Source organism: Thalassophryne amazonica, chromosome 12 (genome assembly GCF_902500255.1).
Source record: "Thalassophryne amazonica chromosome 12, fThaAma1.1, whole genome shotgun sequence".
Lineage (NCBI taxonomy): Eukaryota > Metazoa > Chordata > Actinopteri > Batrachoidiformes > Batrachoididae > Thalassophryne > Thalassophryne amazonica.
Genome location: NC_047114.1, coordinates 102,998,877 through 103,019,317, shown reverse-complemented (window position 1 = coordinate 103,019,317; position 20,441 = coordinate 102,998,877). Strand labels below are relative to the sequence as shown.

General features: G+C 44.1%; 1 protein-coding gene across 1 annotated transcript in view; it reads right to left on the bottom strand.

The window, feature by feature from the left end:
* The window catches only part of impa1 (inositol monophosphatase 1), an 87,295-nt gene that overhangs the window by 21,636 nt on the left and 45,218 nt on the right, over positions 1 to 20,441 (bottom strand). The window contains exons 7-8 of the mRNA XM_034183570.1: positions 5,717 to 5,825; positions 2,546 to 2,697 (exon numbers count right to left, since the gene is read on the bottom strand). Coding sequence (XP_034039461.1) covers positions 2,546 to 2,697; positions 5,717 to 5,825 — 261 coding nt within the window. The remainder of the gene's footprint in view (positions 1 to 2,545; positions 2,698 to 5,716; positions 5,826 to 20,441) is intronic.

The following is a 20,441-nucleotide window of genomic DNA, read 5'->3' as shown; positions in this document are numbered from 1 at the left end:
TATAACTGACAACTAATGAAACCCCAAATTCAGTTTCTCAGAAAATGAGAATCTTGTGAAAAGGTTGAATATTGAAGACACCTGGTGTCAGACTCTAATCAGCTAATTAACTCCAAACACCTGCAAAGGTCTTTAACTGGTCTCTGTCTGGTTCTGTGGGTGACACAATCACAGGGCAGACTGCTGACTTGATGTCTTGTCTGGACTAAAGACAAAAAGGGCTCTGGACTGCTGCTGAGTGCTCCAAAGTTATGTTCTCTGATCAAAGTACATTTTGCATTTCCTTTGGAAATCAAGGTCCCAGAGTCTGGAGGAAGACAAGAGAGGCACAGAATCCACGTTGCTTGAGGTCCAGTGTAAAGTTTCCACAGACAGTGATGGTTTAGGTGCCGTGTCATCTGCTGCTGGTGTTGGTCCACTGTGTTTTCTGAGGTCTGAGGTCAACACGGCCGTCTACCAGGAAGTTGTAGAGCACTTCATGCTTCCTGCTGCTGACTAACTTTATGGAGATGCAGATTTCATTTTCCAACAGGACGTGGCACCTGCACACAGTGCCAAAGCTACCAGTACCTGGTTTAAGGGCCGTGGTATCCCTGTTCTTAATTGGCCAGCAAACTCACCTGACCTTTAACCCCATAGAAAATCTACGGGGTATTGTGAAGAGGAAGAAGCCACACATCAGACCCAACAATGCAGAAGAGCTGAAGGCCACTATCAGAGCAACCTGGGCTCTCATACCACCTGAGCAGTGCCACAGACTGATTGACTCCGTGCTGCAGGAATTCAGGCAAAAAGAGCCCCAACTACGTATTGAGTACTGGACATGGTCATACTGTTCACTTGGCCAAATATTCTAATTTTCTGAAATACTGAAATTGTGATTTTCATTAGTTGTCAGTTATAATCATTAAAATTAAAAGAAATAAACACTTGAAACATATCAATCTGACTGTAGTGTGACTGTAACGTTTTCATGATATTCTTGATATTTCATGATATTCATGAACAGCACCTGTACATACATATTTGCTATTTGGGAAATACATTTTGCAGCTCAAACTTACGTGATGTGAGACACGTTATTCTTCCCTGTGATGACACGTTGCTGTGTGGTGCTGGACGTTGATACAGATGTTGAAGCTGGTGGTCGAAACCTCCTCACTTATGGAACTGGATTCTTCAACAAAACACAAAATAACAAGTTAAAAAAAACAAAACAAAACCCATCACAGTAATGGCACTAAATGAATCAAATGTACATTTGTTGTCTTGCTGACTTTAGGTGTTTTTCTGTCCAAAGTTAATACTTAAGTGGAGCACGAAGTTAGTTAGCAGTCAGCTAGCTCACTGTGTCCACATACATGAGACAACGATGTTACTTTAACACAAGTTTAGACTCACCTTCGTTTGTTAAACTGTGCTTCCCACCAATGGGATAAGTAACGTTAAACGGTGCTTTCAAGCAGACTACAGACACAAAACACTTACCATCCATCGCTTCCAACAAAGTCGTGGCCGAGTCGCGGTCATCCTGCCTCCTGTTGCTCGCTGTTCGGTGTCCATTAACAGCGTTCCTGCAGTCGAACCGTTTCCAGCCCTTATGGTCCGACCTACTCCGGTCGTTGTGGTCCTGTAATCACTTCTAAGCTTTTTCAGCTGTTCTCTGCGTTGCTGTAATGTCTGGTGAGCCGGGCGCAGCCAAAGACTGGGAGATTTTCTCATTTCGGATCACTTCATCCACCTCTCTGTATTCTCTCCTCCGCCACCAAACACAGAAACGTCCGCAGCTCATCCACGGACCACGGTGTGGTTTTGTGCAAGTAAGATTGGTGATCGATCTCTGCCCCCCTCCACAGCATGTCTTTTTCCTGGTTCTTTCCCTCAGCCCCAACCAGTCTCAGCAGAAGACTGCCCCTCCCTGAGCCTGGTTCTGCTGGAGGTTTCTTCCTGTTAAAAGGGAGTTTTTCCTTCCCACTGTGGCCAAGTGCTTGCTCATAGGGGGTCGTTTTGACCGTTGGGGTTTTTACATAATTATTGTATGGCCTTGCCTTACAATATAAAGCGCCTTGGGGCAACTGTTTGTTGTGATTTGGCGCTATATAAAAAAAAAGTTGATTGAAAGTTGATTGAAGTAAAAAAACTCACAGTGATACAAAAGAAAAGGACAGTCGCTGTAACACCACTGTGACCGTTTAAAAATGGCGGGTTTGATTCTCGTCTCGGACAGCGCGCTCGTGACTCGTCCAGTGACGACATTCTCTGACCAATCAGTGGCCGGCAGCCTGTTGACGTCACATTTTAGTATCAGCTCAGCTTGCTTGGAACCGCTCCTCACCAGGTACTAAAAAAGCACTCAGTACCAGGTACTAACCCTAGTAGAAAAGCAAAAAAACCGAGTCGAGTCGAGCCGAGTAGAACTAGTTTTGTGTTGTGGAAAAAGACCCGAGTTCTCTCCAACAAAACGCAGCAAAAACAGACAGAAGGTGTTGGCTCACAGTCACTTATCATCACATCCCCAAAGCTCCTCCCCCAAGCAGTGACTCACCGTCCAGATCCAGCAGAACTCCACCCGCCTCAGTGACGATCAGCGACGCAGCAGCAACATCCCAAACGTGGATCCCGCTCTCGTAATACACTTCAGCACAACCAGACGCCACCAGACACATGTTGATGGCTGCAGTTCCTGCACTGCGAATCCTTAAAAAAACAAAAACAAAACAATATTAACTCTCCCAGATGTTTAAACAGCTGTAAGTCATCACGTGTCAGAAACCACACATGGCAGCAACTCACATTTGGGCAAGTTCTCTGTCAGAATAACTTCTGGTCCAAAAAAAGGAGGTTGTGGTCGTGAAGATTCAGAAACACAAAAGTTTATTTTCCTGTATGTGGCTCTTCAGGGGAAATTCTGACCAGCAACAGTGGCCTCTAGTGGCCACCAGGACCCTGCCATTAGCAATAAAATAACCTGACAGGACCGTCTTTACTGACTCTGGGCACTGTTTTCACTGGTGTGTGTGTGTGTCTCGCTCATGCACTTGGTGTGAGTGAGACTCAACATGTCACGCTCTCATGTTAATGCAGGACACTCTCCAACATTCCACCACTTTTACCTGCAAGACAAGATTTGGCAGGAAATAACTCCTTCAGCGCATCTCAACTCGAGAGCTCTGCTTGGACAGACATCTGGAGCTGATTAGACTTTGGAGTGGTTGGGCAAAGGTCAAAGGTCAAACTGAAGGGAATAAACATTGTCTGAAAAACACATATTTACATGTGCATTCAGGCTGTCACTGACTACAAGCCAGCACCACAGAGCTGTGAGAGCAACACCTCTCTGCTCAACAACCTGAACCGCTTTGAAGCACTGACACCACACAGCCACAGAAGACCCCACCCCCTCCCCACGACCACACCCTGTGCCTCTCTGTCACCAGCGTGAAGAAGACACTGGTGGCCATCAACACCTGCAAAGCAACAGGTCCAGACAACATCCCTGGTCGCGTGCTGAAGGACTGCACAGAGGAGCTTAAGGATGTCTTCACAGACATCTTTAACACGTCCCTGAAGCAAGCCGTTGTTCCATCAAGCTTCATAGCTGCCACCATCATACCTGTGCCCCCCCCCCCCCCAAAAAAAAACAGCTCCATCCTGCTTCAATGACTACCTTCCGGTGGCACTGACACCCATCATCATGAAGTGCTTTGAACAGCTAGTCATGTCACACATCAAATCCACCCCCCCCAGACCCCTCCCAGTTCACATACAGAGCCAAGTGATCTACAGAGGACACAATCTGCTCAGCCCTGCACCCAGCCCTCACCTATCTGGACAAGAAGGACTCATATATGAGAATGCTGTTCATAGACTTCAGTTCAGCGTTCAACACCATAACACCTCAACAGTTCATCTGCAAACTGGACAAACTGGGGCTCAGCACCTCCCTTTGCAACTGGCTGTTGGACTTCCTCACCCAGAGGCCACAAGCAGTCCGTGTTGGCAACAACACCTCGAGCAGCATTGTATTGACCACAGGGGCTCCCCAAGGCTGTGTGCTCAGTCCACTGCTCTTCACATTACTGACACATGACTGCACAACAACCACAGCACAAACCACATAGTGAAGACTGCGGATGACAACTCTGGTGGGGCTCATTACCAAGGGAGATGAGACTCACGTGGTGCAGAAACAACAACCTCCTGCTGAATGTCAGCAAGACCAAGGAGATTGTTGCTGACTTCCGGAAAAGTCACACCCAACACCTGCCGCTGACCATCGAGGGTGCTGCTGTGAAGAGAGTGAGCAGCACCAAATTCCTGGGGGTGCACATCAGTGAGGACCTGTCCCGGACCACCAACACTGCATCACTGGCAAAGAAGGCCCAGCGGCATCTATACTTCCTGCGCAAACTCAAGCGGGCAAGTGCTCCACCAACCATCATGAGCGGTGTGTCGAGTGTTCAGGTACCCATAAACCCTCTGATGGCTTTTATCTCATGGTTACTGTGGATTCAGTGATGGAGGTTCACTGGTACTCACGGCTATCAATCAGACCCCAAATATACAGAGAATTTAAAAGTGAGCGAAACATCACAGACCCGCCTACTGACGCCTATTCCGTGATGCAAACAGCAGGCCACAAAACACACAAACAAATCATAAAAACAAACAACAAAAAAACAACTATTGGGTATGTGTGAACAGCAGTGTCAATTCTTCTTCTTCCTTTAGCTGTTCCCATTAGGGGTCACCACAGCAGATCAATGGTTTCCATCTCACCCTGTCCTCTGTATCTTCCTCTGTCACACCAACCACCTCATGTCCTCTCTCATCCATGAACCTCCTTTTTGTCCTCCCTCTTCTCCTCCTGCCTGGTGGCTCCATCCTCAGCATCCTTCTCCCTATATACCCTGGGTCCCACCTCTGCACATGTCCAAACCATCTCAGTCTCACTTTGTTTTCAAACTGTCCCACCTGAGCTGTCCCTCTGACATGTTCATTCCTAATGGAATTCATTTCTGGAGTTCATTCCTAATTCATTCCTAATCCTGTCCATCCTCTTCACTCCCAGAGAATCTCAACATCTTCAGCTCCGCCTTCTGTCTTTTCGATAGTGCCACCGTCTCTAAGCTGTCCACCATAGCTGGTCTCACTACTGTCTTGTAGACTTTCTCCTTCACTCTTGCTGATATTCTTTGGTCATGAGTCACCCCCGTCTGTCCAGATATCTCACCCAGTACCTTCCTGTCTGTCTCCCTCACCACAGTCTTCAGTACTTTTCCAGTTGTCTATAATTGCTTCTCCTCCATCCTTCTCACCTGCTCATTAATTTTCACACAACAGTTTTCCTCCTTCGCCTTCCACTATCTGATCCCTTGAGTTCTTTCTCTCTTCCTCTTCTTCACCTCTAAAGTCATCCTACAAACTACCATCCTATGCTGTCTAGCTTCACTTTCTCCTGTCACCACCTTAGTCTCCAATTTCTTTTAGCTTGTATCTCCTACACAGAATGTAGTCCACCTGTGTGCACCTTCCTCCACTCTTATATGTCACCCTGTGCTCCTCCCTTTTTTTGAAACGGGTATTTGCCACATATTTTCATCATTTTTGCAAAACCTACTACCATCTGTCCCTCCACATTCCTGTTCTTGATACCATAGCTACCCATTACTTCCTCATCACCAACATGACTGTGAGCAGTACTGTGAAGTAGTACCCATGTACGGGGATGTGGAGGATCTTCCTGATGGTGTTGAAGATTTTGTCCACATTTTCTGGATCTCGGTTTGATCCAAACTCCATCACCACCATAGACTGTTTAATGTCTGACAAGAGACAGAAACATGCCAAAGGTCAACCATCTGAATGACTCAGGGGTGAAAAAAAAAAACTGAAACCCAAAATTATTGGGGGGGATTCTGAATTGTAGAAGCTCTGAAATACAATCTGGGACTATTCCAGACAATAAACTGCAGTGAGTGCAGCATCCATTTAGTGAGAAAAAAACCCCCTGAACCTTCCTTATTCAGAATCACTCCTCTAGTAGTGTTTTGTCCTCACTGGGACAAGAAAATCAGGTGGAAACCACACATGAAATATGTACAAACCAAACTATCAAGAAGCATTTCAGATGTTCTGGATCATAAATCACTCCACATCCTACACTGTTCCACCGTCTGACCAGATTTTAATGACTGTGTAGAGATCTGGGTCATTAACTACACAAGTTCAATAAAATCATTAATTATTCTTCAAAAAAGGGCAACATGGGTCATTCATAATGGAAGCTATCAGGACCAGACTCACTGAGTCTTCTTAAAGTCAAAAAAGTCATTTAAATTAATAGACATGGTAAAATTCCAATCAGCCCAGATCTTGGACAAAGCAAAAAAATAACCTTTTACCAAAAACATTGAGAAATTGTTCAGGGATGGAGGGGGGACATCAATTATGAGGGAAGAACAACTTTAAAATGAATCAAATTTGTACAAACAAGAAAAGACTCTTCATTTCATTCTGTGGGGTCGCGGTGTGTGTGAGGTGTCAAAGCAGCGTCCAAACGTTCAAAATATAAAGAATGTGTTTTCACAGGATACAGGGATAAAGTGGGGCTGTGACCGTCACCGGGTGTTCACAGGAAACCCCGATTTATTTCTTTATATATTTATGTTCACTGTTAGTTGGCTTTATCTTTTCTATTGTGTTTTGTTTTATCAGGTCCTTTTGGTCTTTGTCTTTTTCTAAAATTGTATTGTAACATTATTATTATTATTATTATATTATTATTATTATTATTATCATCCATCCATCCATCCATCCATTTTCTTCAGCTTTATCCGGAGTCAGGTCGCGGGGGCAGCAGCTCAAGCAAAGCCACCCAGACCTCCTGATCCACACACACCTCCCCCAGCTCCTCCGGGGGAACCCCAAGGCGTTCCCAAGCCAGCCGAGAGATGTAGTCTCTCCAGCGTGTCCTGGGTCTTCCCCGGGGCCTCCTCCCAATGGGACGTGCCCGGAACACCTCTCCAGCGAGGCGTCCAGGGGGCATCCGGAAAAGATGCCCGAGCCACCTCAACTGACTCATTTCGACGTGGAGGAGCAGCGGCTCAACTCCGAGCTCCTCACCCTATCTCTAAGGGAGCGCCCAGCCACCCTGTGGAGGAAACTCATCTCGGCCTCTTGTACTCGCAACCTCGTTCTTTGGGTCATGAGCCAAATCTCATGACCGAAAATATAGATAATATTATTATCATGATTGTTAACAGTAGTACTTTTAAGGAAGCAGAGGGATTTGATGTTTAGACTTCTTCCAGCTCCTTATTGAACAAACTTTATACTATCTGCTGTTTTACTTTTTATTATGATTATAATACATAAATAGAAATAAATTAATATTACAATTTATAATGCATTTGACTCTTTAATGCTAACTTTAACATTGAAAACGCCATAGACATGCTAACACATTAGCATTGCTCTGATTTTTAAGTTATAAAATGCATCTATCAACTGTTTCAGAAGAGCATAACAGGTCAGTTTAACATAAAAAAGGTAAATATAACTCACAGACATATGCTCTTTAGGGTTTAGCCTGGAAAAATTAAGAGAATGACGAGTGCACCCACCCTGCTCAGAGTGCCGCTGTCGTTGGAGCGGCATCTCTGCTATTTTGGAATTGTGGGATATCTCGTGCCCACAGATTGAGCTCGCCGGACTACTTTCTCCGCCCTGCTCCACGTGCTGCTCTCGTTGGAGCAACAACACACAAAGTGTCTCTTTGTCCCAGATTGATCTCTTTCAGTGCAGCTTCTTGTTCTGACTTTAACACCAAGTTAACACTCAAGTCCTTCCTCTCCAGCTGTAAATGGTCATCAAAACATTCCAGTTGTATCTTTCTGAACTCTTCAGCATCAAACTCCATCGTGTCCATGTTTACAATGTGCTGAAAAATAACAGGTGAAGTTGCTCATAAACTTTTAAGTTTCTTAAATATTTATTACGGCCACTCTTAAAATAATTTTATTCCTGGTAAATTTTAGAATTGATTTAGATGAGATATACTCATTATCTCACAGGAATATATCACAATTATCTGGGAACTACTTTTTGTACAGGAATTCATCAAGCAGGTTGGCCGCACACTAACACAGAATACCCAGAAACTGTGGACAGTTGTTTGACCATAAGGAGAGCGTCCACTTTTCGCTTGACATAAGCTAAGCTAGTGGCGCTCGTGAGCGTGTGGAGCACGCCACTGATCTCTATATAACACAGGATCACTCATTGGCCAATATTTCCGAAGCTAACCGTCCGCCATATTACCACTCCCATGTCCCACACCTGAACGCTCTTTTCTATTGATCTTTAATGAGGCGCAGGCAACTTTATTCTTTGTAATTTTGCTAAAAAAAAATCCCTTCATGTGCAGCTATAAACTGCACAAATCATCAGATCAAAGGCTGTGGACGAACATTTCACCTGTGACTATAACTGAAATGGGAAGTAATGAACAATCATTTGAAGAGTTTTTTTTTCCCCACAAATATTTTAAATATTTTCAATAGAAAATTACAACCCTTTTTCATTTCAATTTTGATTGAATATATTAACAAATAAATGCACACAGACAAATAGAAAGAAAAGTAAACCAAAAAAAGGAACAGCCGCAAACATTAAAGTATTATAGCATTTTAAATGTTTAGTTATGTGACAAGTGTATTTTGGTATGTAATCCATTTGTCCCATTTTTCCATAATTTTCTCTTCTTTCAGTCGCAGAGTGAATGTCATTTTCTCCATACTGAATATTTCCTGTATAATGTCCACCCACTCAGTGAGGTTTGGTGGTTCAGGTTTGAGCCATCTTCTTGTTATGGCCTTTCTTGCTGAAGTTAATAAAATTTTAACTAAATATTCCTCTCTATTTGTAACAACTTCAGAAACATGTCCTAAATATAATGTTGCTGGTGTGAAAGGGACAGAGTACCGAAGTACTTGTGTCAGGGTTGAGTGAATTGAGGTCCAGTATGACACAATCTGTGAACAATACCAGAAAATCTGAGTGTGATTGACATTGATCATTCCACATTGTCTCCAACAGATTTGTTGACTTGACAACTGTCTACTCTTTATATGAGGTGTTATAAAAAATCGAATTACATCCTTCCAGTTGAATTCCCTCCATTTTAGTGAAGTGGTGGAAGACTGTGCCAACTCGTATATCCTGTACCATTCCTGACCTGTTATTGTGGTAATCATTTCTTGTTCCCATTTTTCTTTAACATATACAGTTGTAACATTCTGGCATGACATCATACTATTGTAAAGTTTTGATATAATCTTGAGTGTTTTTTGTTGATATGCACCTGTTATTGTTTCTAAAACTGCATTTTCTTCACCCCCATCTTCTAATTTAACTTCCTTATTGTAGTACTCTCATAATTGGAGGTAACAAAAGAAATCCTGATCAATGAGTCCAAATGATGCTTTTAGATCTTGAAAGCTCCTAATCTCCTTATTTTTAATAGCTGTACAAATTGCTGTAACACCTTTATTACTCCAATTCTTAAATGTTGAGTCATATTTTGCAGGTTTAAATTCATGGTCCAAGAATATCCATTTTAGTACTTTTCTTTCCCTGTTGTTTTTAATTGTTTGGCTACTTTATACCAAGTTTCTATTGTGAATATTGTTATTGGGTTGAGACAGTTTTTGATATCATTGGGTATGGAATCCTCCCCCAAAAGTGTTTGGATGCAATATCCATGTATACATGTCTCAATCTCTTTCCATTTGGCATAATACCCAGGATCACACCAGCAACATGCAAACCGCAGCTGAGCCGCATAAAAGTAAAACTTCAGATTGGGTAACGCCATACCCCCTTTAGCTTTAGGCAACTGTAATGCTGAGAATCTGACCTTCGGTCTCTTCCCATCCCAAATAAATCTAGATAGCATCCGGTCCCATTCAATGAATTGTTTGGAGGGTATGTCAATAGGGAGTGATTGAAATAAATAAAGAAGTCTAGGCAAGATGTTCATTTTCACCACATTTATCCTATTTGTCAAGTCTAAAGGATAGGTGGACCATCTCTGAATATCTGCTCTAATTTTTTGATTAATTATAATTGTCCTGATACAACCCCTGGCAAAAATGATGGAATCACCGGCCTCGGAGGATGTTCATTCAGTTGTTTAATTTTGTAGAAAAAAAGCAGATCACAGACATGACACAAAACTAAAGTCATTTCAAATGGCAACTTTCACAGCATTTTGAAAAGAGGCGTAAATATTTCAGAACTAACAATTACCCATTATGCATGAGTTCAACGTCCTGCTCTTATATGGATGATCATGTCAAGGTCTATGTTTGCGCTGGAACTCCTGTAGACATTCTCGTGCTCGTTTGGCAGCTTCCCTCTCTCCATGGCGGGAGACGAGTTTCCATGGTGACACATGGTCCAGTTGCGGTGACGTTGTGGGGTCGCTGTCGACGGGGCCCCTCTCGTCCAGTTGGCCAGAAAGAAGCCCCCTCCGACGCAGATCCTTAATGGCATCTCCCGCGCTGTCACACATTTGTGGTCCGCTGTCCCAGTGAATGCGCATTGGGGTGAACGGCGTCTGAAAGCAGATGCCTCTCTCTTTGAGTGCTGCTTTGACTGTCTTATATTCTTTGTGCTTCTGCATCACATCTGTGGTGTAGTCATTATTAAAGGAGAGGTACCTGTCTCCAATCTGAATTTTCTTCTTCCAGGCATTTCTGAGAATTGTTTCTTTGGTTCTGTATTGAAGAAAGTTCAAACTATGGACCTGGGGGGTGCGCTGGGGCCCGGCTTTGGTGCAAGTGAGCGGTGCGCTCTCTGGATTCGTGGATCCACTCCGTCCTCGATTAGCTTCTCACTAACAATTGACTTCTCCACAAACTGGATTACTGAGCCTGTCTCGCTTTGTTCAGGGACTCCATAAATGCTCAAATTTCCCCTTCTTGATCTTGATTCAAGTGCATCTATCTTGTCACGCAGTACATTTTGTTCTTTAAGTGACTGTTCCAGTGCGTTGTTTGCTGCCGCTGACAATGTTTCCAGCTCGTCCACGCGAGCGCAGGCTGCTTCCAGCTCGCGCTCGTGTTCCCTGTAGCTTTAGCGTTGTGGTCGCTAGTCAATTAATCTGCTCCTTGAACAGTGCGAGTTTGTCTTTGATATCTTTCTTGAAGTCTTCTTTGAATTTGTCCCAGTTAGCCGTTAGTGTCGTGTTAAGTTCACTGATTTGTTCACTTATTGCTCTCAAATTCGGCCCGGTTGCTTCCGAGGACTCATGGCCATGCTCACTGCCATTAGCATTAGCATCACTCGTCTCTTCATCGTGTGACATTGGTACCTCGATGTTGGTCCTTTCTGTCATCCTCTTGCCCTTAGCTTTACTACCCCCACTCATATTTCGAGTATTTTGCTTAAAGTAGACTTGCATTGAAATAAATGCAGTCAGATCTTTGGACCAAAAAATGACACACACAATTACACACAAGATCCTTCTGAATGTAGTAAAGTAAATCTGCAAGTCCAGATCTGTCATTCAACGGAGAAATCTTCATTTAAAAATGACAAATTTACAGCTAAAATTTAGCCCTCCGCAAAACTGTCATCACATCCGGGACGCAGCCGAGACGTCAGGGAAAAGACTCTCTCCCAGCATGCATTGCGTGTGCCAACTGTAATTTGTGGATTTACGTCAGTTTGGATCTGCACCTTTTTCTTGTCTTATACGGAAGGATCTACTTTTTTTTTTAAACTTCATATTGTCTTGCAGCACGTTTGGCGAGTACACATTTCTTTAATTTGTGCTTGAAAATTATTTTGGGGGACTTTTTCCATATGCCCGTTTGATTGAGTGGTGTCGCAATGAAAATCTACTGTCTTTCGCCTCCGGTGTTACCGTCGCGGGGTACGGAGGCGGGACCCGCAAAGAATCCAAGTCATTAAAAAGATATAAACCTCTCTCAGTGGCCACGGAGCTCTGCGGCGCCGATTACTGAGACGTGCGGCGTTGCGGAAAGTCTGTCCTTGCAGCAACAGGTGTCACCGGCCGCTCTGCATCGAAACAGCGAGCGTATTCTCTGGACTTTTGCCAAGTTGGCTGCACCTCCATTCAGTAGACAGGGACGTGGTGCCGGCTGCACAGCAGACATGAGGGCGATGTGACTGGCCCACTTCTGCATTTACCGAGCACGCAGACTCAGTAAGTGCAGCAGAGGCAGAGAGCGAGGCGTCGGGGAAGAACGTCGCCCACTGTCGATGTCACCGCTGATCTGAGCATGCAGAGCTGTATCTCACATTCATTGCTGCTTACTTTTGGATGCTGAAACCAGGACGTGTATAACAGTAACATTACTAAGATAAAATCAATTTCAATGTAGGATCGGACTGAAGGCGGGAGAGCTCCGTCTTCTGCCAGACGTCACTGCAATGACCCGGATGTACAAACAGTTTTCGCTGAGGGCCAAATTTTAGCTGCAAATTTGTCATTTTTAAATGAAGATTTCTCTGCTGAATTACAAATTTGGGCTTACAGATTTACTTTACTGCATTCATAAGGGTCTTATAAATACATATCAGCTATTTCTTTCTGAGATCTGACCACATTTATTTCAATGCAGGTCTACTTTAAAAGCGATGAGATGTTTTTGAATTAGTGGGGTTTCAACCGCCTGCCTTTTCAGAGCGATTACTTCATGCGTCCATCTTCCTCCGTAGCTTACCGGAAGTCCATTTGAAGAGTTCTATCCCTTTTTCCAGCATACAGGCAAAGAATAATATTTTTTTCATTTCATTTTATATATACTTCTGTTAGTTAACTGTTTAGTGTAACTGTTGTGAATTTTAGCTTAGGACTTTACTCTTGTGTTAATCTTAGGAGTGTTTTTTTTTTGCCTAATACTCCTGCTACTCTTTCAGTGTAACTGCTGTGAATTTTAATTCATTTATTTGCGTCTGTGTGAGCCTTAGGAGTGGTTAGCTTATCCATGATTGGTTAGTTCGTGCTTGCTTGGCTGTACTCTTAAATTTCTTATTGCACAAATTACAGTGGTCCCTCTATCGCGGGAGTTACATTCTAAAAATAACCCACGATAAGCAAAATCCGCTAAGTAGTCAGCGCTATTTTTTACAATTATTATAGATGTTTTAAGGCTGTTAAACCCCTCACTACACACTTTTCTCAATCAGACATTAACATGTTCTCACTTTTCTCTCCTGTGTAAACACTCTTTTTTCTTCTGGGCGAGAAGATTATAAAGAGACACACGCAGAACACAATGCACATGCTCTTCCTTTGCTCACTGCCTTCCGGAGGTACGGATGCAGGACCTGAAAAGAATCCATGGAGCTCTGTGGCTGCGGTCAACATCCGCATCAAAACAGCGAGCGTAGTCTCTGAACCTGTTGCCAGATTTTGGCCACAACTCCGCACAGCAGACAGGAGGACGGTGCTGCGTTTACTGAGCCCGCAGACTCAGTAGGCACATCAGAGGCAGTGAGAGCAATCGCGGTGATGCCGACCCGTGCCGCGACCGGCCCGACTGATAAGGACGCAGAACACAATGAGCTGTTAAAAATAAAGCATACAAAATTGCACAAAAAAAAAAAAAAAAAAATCCACGAAACTGCGAGGCCGCAAAAGGTGAACCGCATTATAGCAAGGGACCACTGTACACTACTTTACCTACTTTTCACCCTCCGTAAATCCTGCGTGATGTTGGAAGATAGGGTGGCTCTCTTAGAGAGCCGTGTCCGTAAGTTAGAGCAGCTTCTTAGCTCAGTGGAGTTAGATGTTACGGGCACTCCAGATGAGGTTAGTGCTGGGCCGGCTAGTGTGCCCATTAGCATCAGCCTAGAAATGCCGGCTGTGGAGGACAGCTGTCTGACTGTGGCCAGGCGGAGGAAGCCCCGTAGGGCTTGGTGCCCAGTTGTGGCACCCCGATCACACTCACCACTGCAAAGTGTGAATCGGATCTCCCCTTGGATTTACCTGATGTGAATTCTCTGAGCCCACAAGTGACTTCCACTCCTGTCTCCAGGCCGAAACACTGGACTTTAGTGATAGGAGATTCTATCACCCACAAAGTCAGGTTACAGACGCCGGCTGACGTTAAATGTATTCCTGGGGCCAGAGCTCCTGACACTGCATCCCATCTTAGGGTGCTGACGCTGCAGAAGGGAAGACAGACTAAGGAACATGACAGAAGATATAGTCACATATTTATTCACGTCGGCATCAATGATATCAGGATGAAGCACTCAGAAGTCACAAAAATGGACATAGAGAGGGCTTGTAACCTTGCCAGAAAGATGTGTCGGCATCAATTAATCTCTGGTCCCCTCCCCTCCCCTCCCGGGGTACTGATGAGGCATTTAGCAGGCTGACATCGTTAAATAGGTGGCTGGTGCAGTTTTGTAGACAGCAAGGCTTTAGTTTTATTGATAACTGGCCTTCGATCTGGGGCTGCTGTGGCTTGCTGATGCCGGACGGCCTCCCCCCTACTGGGGAAGGTGCCACCATCTTGTCTGTGAACATAGATAGAGCTCTACAGGGAGGGTAACATTAGAAACTACAGCAGGCCACGGAGCAGGTGATTAGAGACCCTGCAAGGCTTATGACAAATGTGGGTGTGGAATCCATTAGCTTAGCGGGGAAATTAGTGCAGAAAATCCACTATGGTGATAGTGCAGTTTATCTGCCAGGGAGGGAAATTCAACAAGTTGAGGCTGTGGCCTGCTTCCGTAGAAAAATCATAGAAGAATATGCTTTCCAAACTTAATACCCATTACTATATTGGATGATGTTGAAATTGAGGATGACCCAGTGGTTGTTCCAGCAATAGCAAAGATTTCATGTCTGTTACCTACAACTCGTGTGGAATGTCTCAAACATAAACCTACTTCTAGGCATCTTATATATGCTACTCTGGAACCACCCCTAAACCCAAACAGTTCAACTGTTAACCCCGCTGAGGTCCTTAGACTGAGTCTCATTAACATTAGATCACTGTCCTCAAAAATCATTGTTGATCAGTGATCTAATTATTGATCATCACTTAGATATGATTGGGTTATGGGAAACCTGGCTTAAACCTACAGCTGTCCTCCCCTTAAATGAGGCCTGCCCACCAGCATATACATTTAGTCATGTCCCTCATGATGCAAAGCAAGGTGGGGGTGTTGCTCTTATTTGTAAATCTAAGTTTAGCTTATTAGCTGTTGGGGGTCACAAATATAACTCGTTTTAGCATCTGATTCTCCGCTCTGCTCAGGATATTACGCATTGCCAAGGTCAGAAGAATAAAAATCAGCCGTATTACTTTGTCACTGTATATAGGCCTCCTGGCCCAAATTCTGAATTCTTAGATGAATTTGGTGCGTTCATCTCTAACTTGTCAACTAGTGCAGATAACATTCTGATCATTGGTGACTTTAACGTTCATATAAATAAGGCTTCTGATCCCCTCTGCAAATCATTTATGGAGATTGTGGATGCATTAGGATTTCGGCAATGCATTCGGGATTCGACACACATTAGTGGAAATACCCTGGATCTGGTTCTCACATGTGGTATTGCTGTCACGAATATTGACATCATGCCTCTTACATCAGTGGTCTCTGATCACTCACTTATTAAGTTTACAGTTTTGCTGCCATGTTTAGTGGAACAACAACCTTCCGTTACAGTTGAATTGCCCTGATGTCTTTGCTTCACATTTGGCAAATACCCAGTCAGTCGACGGACTTGTGGATAGTTTAAACTCAGTGCTCAAAACTACACTCGACATGATTGTACCATCTGTGTTAAAACCGCGCTCCCCCAAATCACAGTCACCTTGGTTCAATGATTACCTGCGTGACCTCAAGCATAAAGCAAGAGGTCTAGAACGGAAATGGCGTCGTTCAAAATTAGAAGTAATCCACCTTGCGTGGTGTGATGCTATCTTAGACTATAAACATGCATTATTGGCTACAAAGCGAACTTAGTACTCTGATTTGATCAACAAAAACAAGCACAACTCAAAGTTCTTGTTTGACACGGTGGCAACACTTATTCATGGACAACCACCTGTAGTTTGCTCTCCTTTTACAGCACAAGATTTCCTGGATTACTTTGAGAAGAAAATAGAAGACATTAGTTTAAACATATCCCAGCATGCATTAATCCAGCCACTACACCCTGCTATTGATGTGGGCGCCACTACTGAGGTATTACCTGGATTTACAGAATTTGATAGTATCTCACTAGACATGCTGACAAAACTCATAATGTCAACAAAAAGCACAACCTGTTTATTTGATCTTATACCAACAAAACTGTTTAAGGACCTGTGGTCCACTCTTGGGCCGACTGTGCTGGAAATTATAAATCTTTCTTTAACTTCTGGATCTGTTCCTAAATGTTTCAAATCTGCAGTGATCAAACCATTACTTAAGAAACCTAATCTTGACCCTAGTGTATTGAAAAACTATAGGTTGATATCAAATCTATCATTTTTCTCTAAAACTCTGGAAAAAGTGGCGTCACGGCAGCTCATAGACTATCTTACTGAGAATAATCTCTTTGAGCCAGTGCAGTCTGCTTTTAGAAAATATCATTCCACAGAGACGGCTCTCACTAAAGTGGTGAATGATCTTCTGCTTACAACGGATTCAGACACCACTACGGTTCTGTTGCTATTAGATCTCAGTGCTGCATTTGATACAGTGGATCATCATATTCTACTCGATAGGCTGGAAAATCATTTTGGGATTACTGGGAGTGCCCTTGCATGGCACACACACACACACACACAGACACACAAGGTCTATTAGAGAAGTATCCGACCTTATTATTTTTTTCAAAAACCATATGGATTTGAATCACGTGTGATTGCGTCAGACAAGCTTGAACCTTTGTGCCCATGCGTGAGTTTTTCCATGCCTGTCGGTTGCGTCATTCGCCTGTGAGCAGGCTTTGAGTGAGGAGTGGTCCAGCCCCCTCGGCGGATTTTCATTGTCAGGAAATGGCGGAATTATTTGGGCTTTTTTTTCCATCACAATTTTTTCAGAAACTGTTAGAGACTGGCAGCTGGAAACCATTAGAAAAATTTATCTGGCTTTCAGTGAAAATGTTATGGGCTTGGTAGAGAATAAGGAGTGTTACTGTCACTTTAAGGACGGCCCCCAGCGGCTGTGGGGCGCGTCGCGCTCCGAAGCCACCATCGACAGGCTGAACGACCATTTAATTTCTAAAAGGATGGCTGTATGGATCCGTGACCATCGTGTGCCATTTCTCTTTTTATCACAAGAGCTGGACATCAACCATTTTCCGGCAGATTTCACTTTTAACAAGAGATTTTGTCATGGAAAGCCGAGCGGAGGCTTCGCGTGTCACGATGGATTTGCTACTGGAGCGAGACAAAACCACCTCCGTTTTGGTCTCACAGGACGGCTTTGAGATGGTGTTCAGACAGCTGTCGGTGGTTTTTCCATCGAGTGATTATCCAAGAAATTGTGGATGTGCCTGGACATGCCAGAACATGTCCCGTGAAGCTTCATCACAGCATTGCTGTGCGCCATGCGGCACTGCCGCAACGCGCAAAGCCTCCGCTCCTCTTTCCATGACAAAAACTCCTGTAACAGTGGAATGTGCTGTTCATTTCCAAACTGGACGCTGTGTTTTATCCGGGACGTCGTCTGACGAGCACAGGAATTGTGTAAAGCACTTTTTCCACACATTGAGACAGACGTGCGGAGGAATTCCGCGGCGGTGCCACATGGCGCAAAGCAACGCCGTGATGAAGCCTCACGGGACATGTTCTGGCATGTCCAGGCACATCCACAATTTCTCGGATAATCACTCGATGGAAAAACCACCGACAGCTGTCTGAACGCCATCTGAAAGCCGGAGGTGGTTTTGTCTCGCTCCAGTAGCGAATCCATCGTGACGCGCGAAGCCTTCACTCCGCTTTCCATGACAAAATCTCTTGTTAAAAGTGAAATGTGTCGGAAAATGGTTGAGGTCCAGCTCTTGTGATAACCAGAGAAATGGCACACGATGGTCACGGATCCAGACAGCCATCCGTTTAGAAATGAAATGGTCATTCAGCCTGTCAATGGCGGCTTCGGAGCGCGGCGCGCCCCGCAGCCGCTGGGGGCCGTCCTTAAAGTGACAGTAACACTCTTTTTTGCCAGCTTGCACTCGGCCGAGACGGACGCATTTTTCTCTTCTCCCTCCCTCCTTATCTTTCCTGCTTCTGTGGCGTGTTGTCTGTGAGGCTGCAGCTTTGCTCTTCTGGAAAACAACAAAAATGGATCTGTTAAAGTGGTCTCTGAACGCAATTGACACCATTTTTTCCACAAGACATTCGGGGGCGGAGGACTCGACCTGTCCTGCCGGGACGCATGTGATGGGTTACGTGATGGACTCGTGGAGGAGATGGCAGGTCATGTGCCTTTACACACTTTATGTGTAGGACGTCGAAGATGTGTATATATTTGGCTTGGTGGTGACCGGCTTTCTGCTGTGTGGAGCGGGCATGGCGCTGGTTTACCGGAAAATTAAGAAAGTGGAGGCAGCATTAATTGGGCCGTCCAGGCTGCCCTACATGATTGAATCGATTGGGAAGGCAGTGGCTGCGCAGTTGGCGGGTGTTAACCGCACGCTGGAAAACATCTCGGGCAGGATTGCAGCTCTGGAAACCTGCTTTGACCGTCAGTAAAGACCACATCCTACATTCAGATGTATTGAGAACCACTCTGTTCTCAGAACTGTGGAATCTTTCAGGCGACTGCTAATCTGGATATTCATTTGGCTTCCCCAAACACAGCTGCACTTCAAGGCCGCTGTGATAAAAAACCTCCTCAAGAAGATCAACACTTAAGCCTCGCTCCCTGGTCATCCCCCTCCCCTCAGCTTCTCCAGCTCTGACGTTGACTGTGGACAGCTGACTGCTCAGGGCTGAGCCCATCCCCCTTCCAGGATTGTCAGACAAGGCCGTTGACGGCGCCTAATAGGCTGCCTCCGGAGTGTTCTGATAAACTGGACCTTCATATCTCGGTTGTCGTCCTGCGTCTTTGTTTGTCTGTGTGATTATTGTTTTTCTGTGCTGATGGGGTTTTTTTTCCTCACTGCTGCTGTGTAACGCAGCGGTTATGAGGGTTTTTTTCCTCTTTCTTCCCTCGTGTGTGCTTTTTTATATGTGTTTATGTACCGGGCCGGCCTATGTGTGTTGTGTGTTATGTGTGTGTCGTTTGTTATGGGTCGGTCTTGGTTTGCTCAGCCCTACTGTTGACCAAGGCAGGGATGTACATCTGGAGCTGGTCCCCGGGCACCTAATGGCGACTTGTGCTCCTAATTGGCAATTAGGATGCGTTAAATGCAGTAGACACATTTAATTGTGCAGGGAACATTTTCTTTGTGCATATGACAATAAAATTCTTTTGAATCCTTTGAATCCTTATTCTCTACCAAGCCCGTAACATTTTCACTGAAAGCCACATAAATTTTTCTAATGGTTTCCAGCTGCCAGTCTCTAACAGTTTCTGAAAAAATTCTGATGGAAAAAAAGCCCAAATCATTCTGCCATTTCCTGGCAATGAAACGACGACGAGGGGGCTGGACCACTCCTCACTCAAATCCTGCTCACAGGCGAATGACGCAACCGACAGGTGTGGAAAAACTCACGCATACGCACGAGGGTTCAAGCTTATCTGACGCAATCACACTCAAATCCTGCTCACAGGCGAATGACGCAACCGACAGGTGTGGAAAAACTCACGCATACGCACGAGGGTTCAAGCTTATCTGACGCAATCACACGTGATTCAAATCTATATGGTTTTTGAAAAAAATAATAAGGTCAGATACTTTTCTAATAGACCTCGTATATCACATGAAGTTGAAGACATTGCGGAAAATGTAAAAACAGAATACAATGATTTTCAACTCCTCTTTAACCTATATTCAACTGAATACACCACAAAGACAAGATATTTAAAGTTCAAACTGATAAACTTTATTGTTTTTGCGCAAATATTTGCTCATTTTGAAATGGATTCCTGCAACACGTTTCAAAAAAGCTGGGACAGTGGCAACAAAAGACTGGGAAAATTGATGAATGCTCAACTTCATTGGAATTGGGGTTGTGTGTGTGTATATATATATATATATATATATATATATATATATATATATATATATATAAACTCTTGCTGATGATTCCACAAAACTTGTATAAACTTTGATTAAAGAATGATCATTTTAAGAATTGAGTATTTGTCCCAGTGAGATATGAATAAGTGAGAATAGAAGGGAAGAAAGTGTAAAAGTAATAAAAGAAAGAAAATAAATCAAATAGCTAATCATGGCAGGCATAGATTATCCATCCATTCATCCATCCATTTTCTTCCGCTTTATCCGGAGT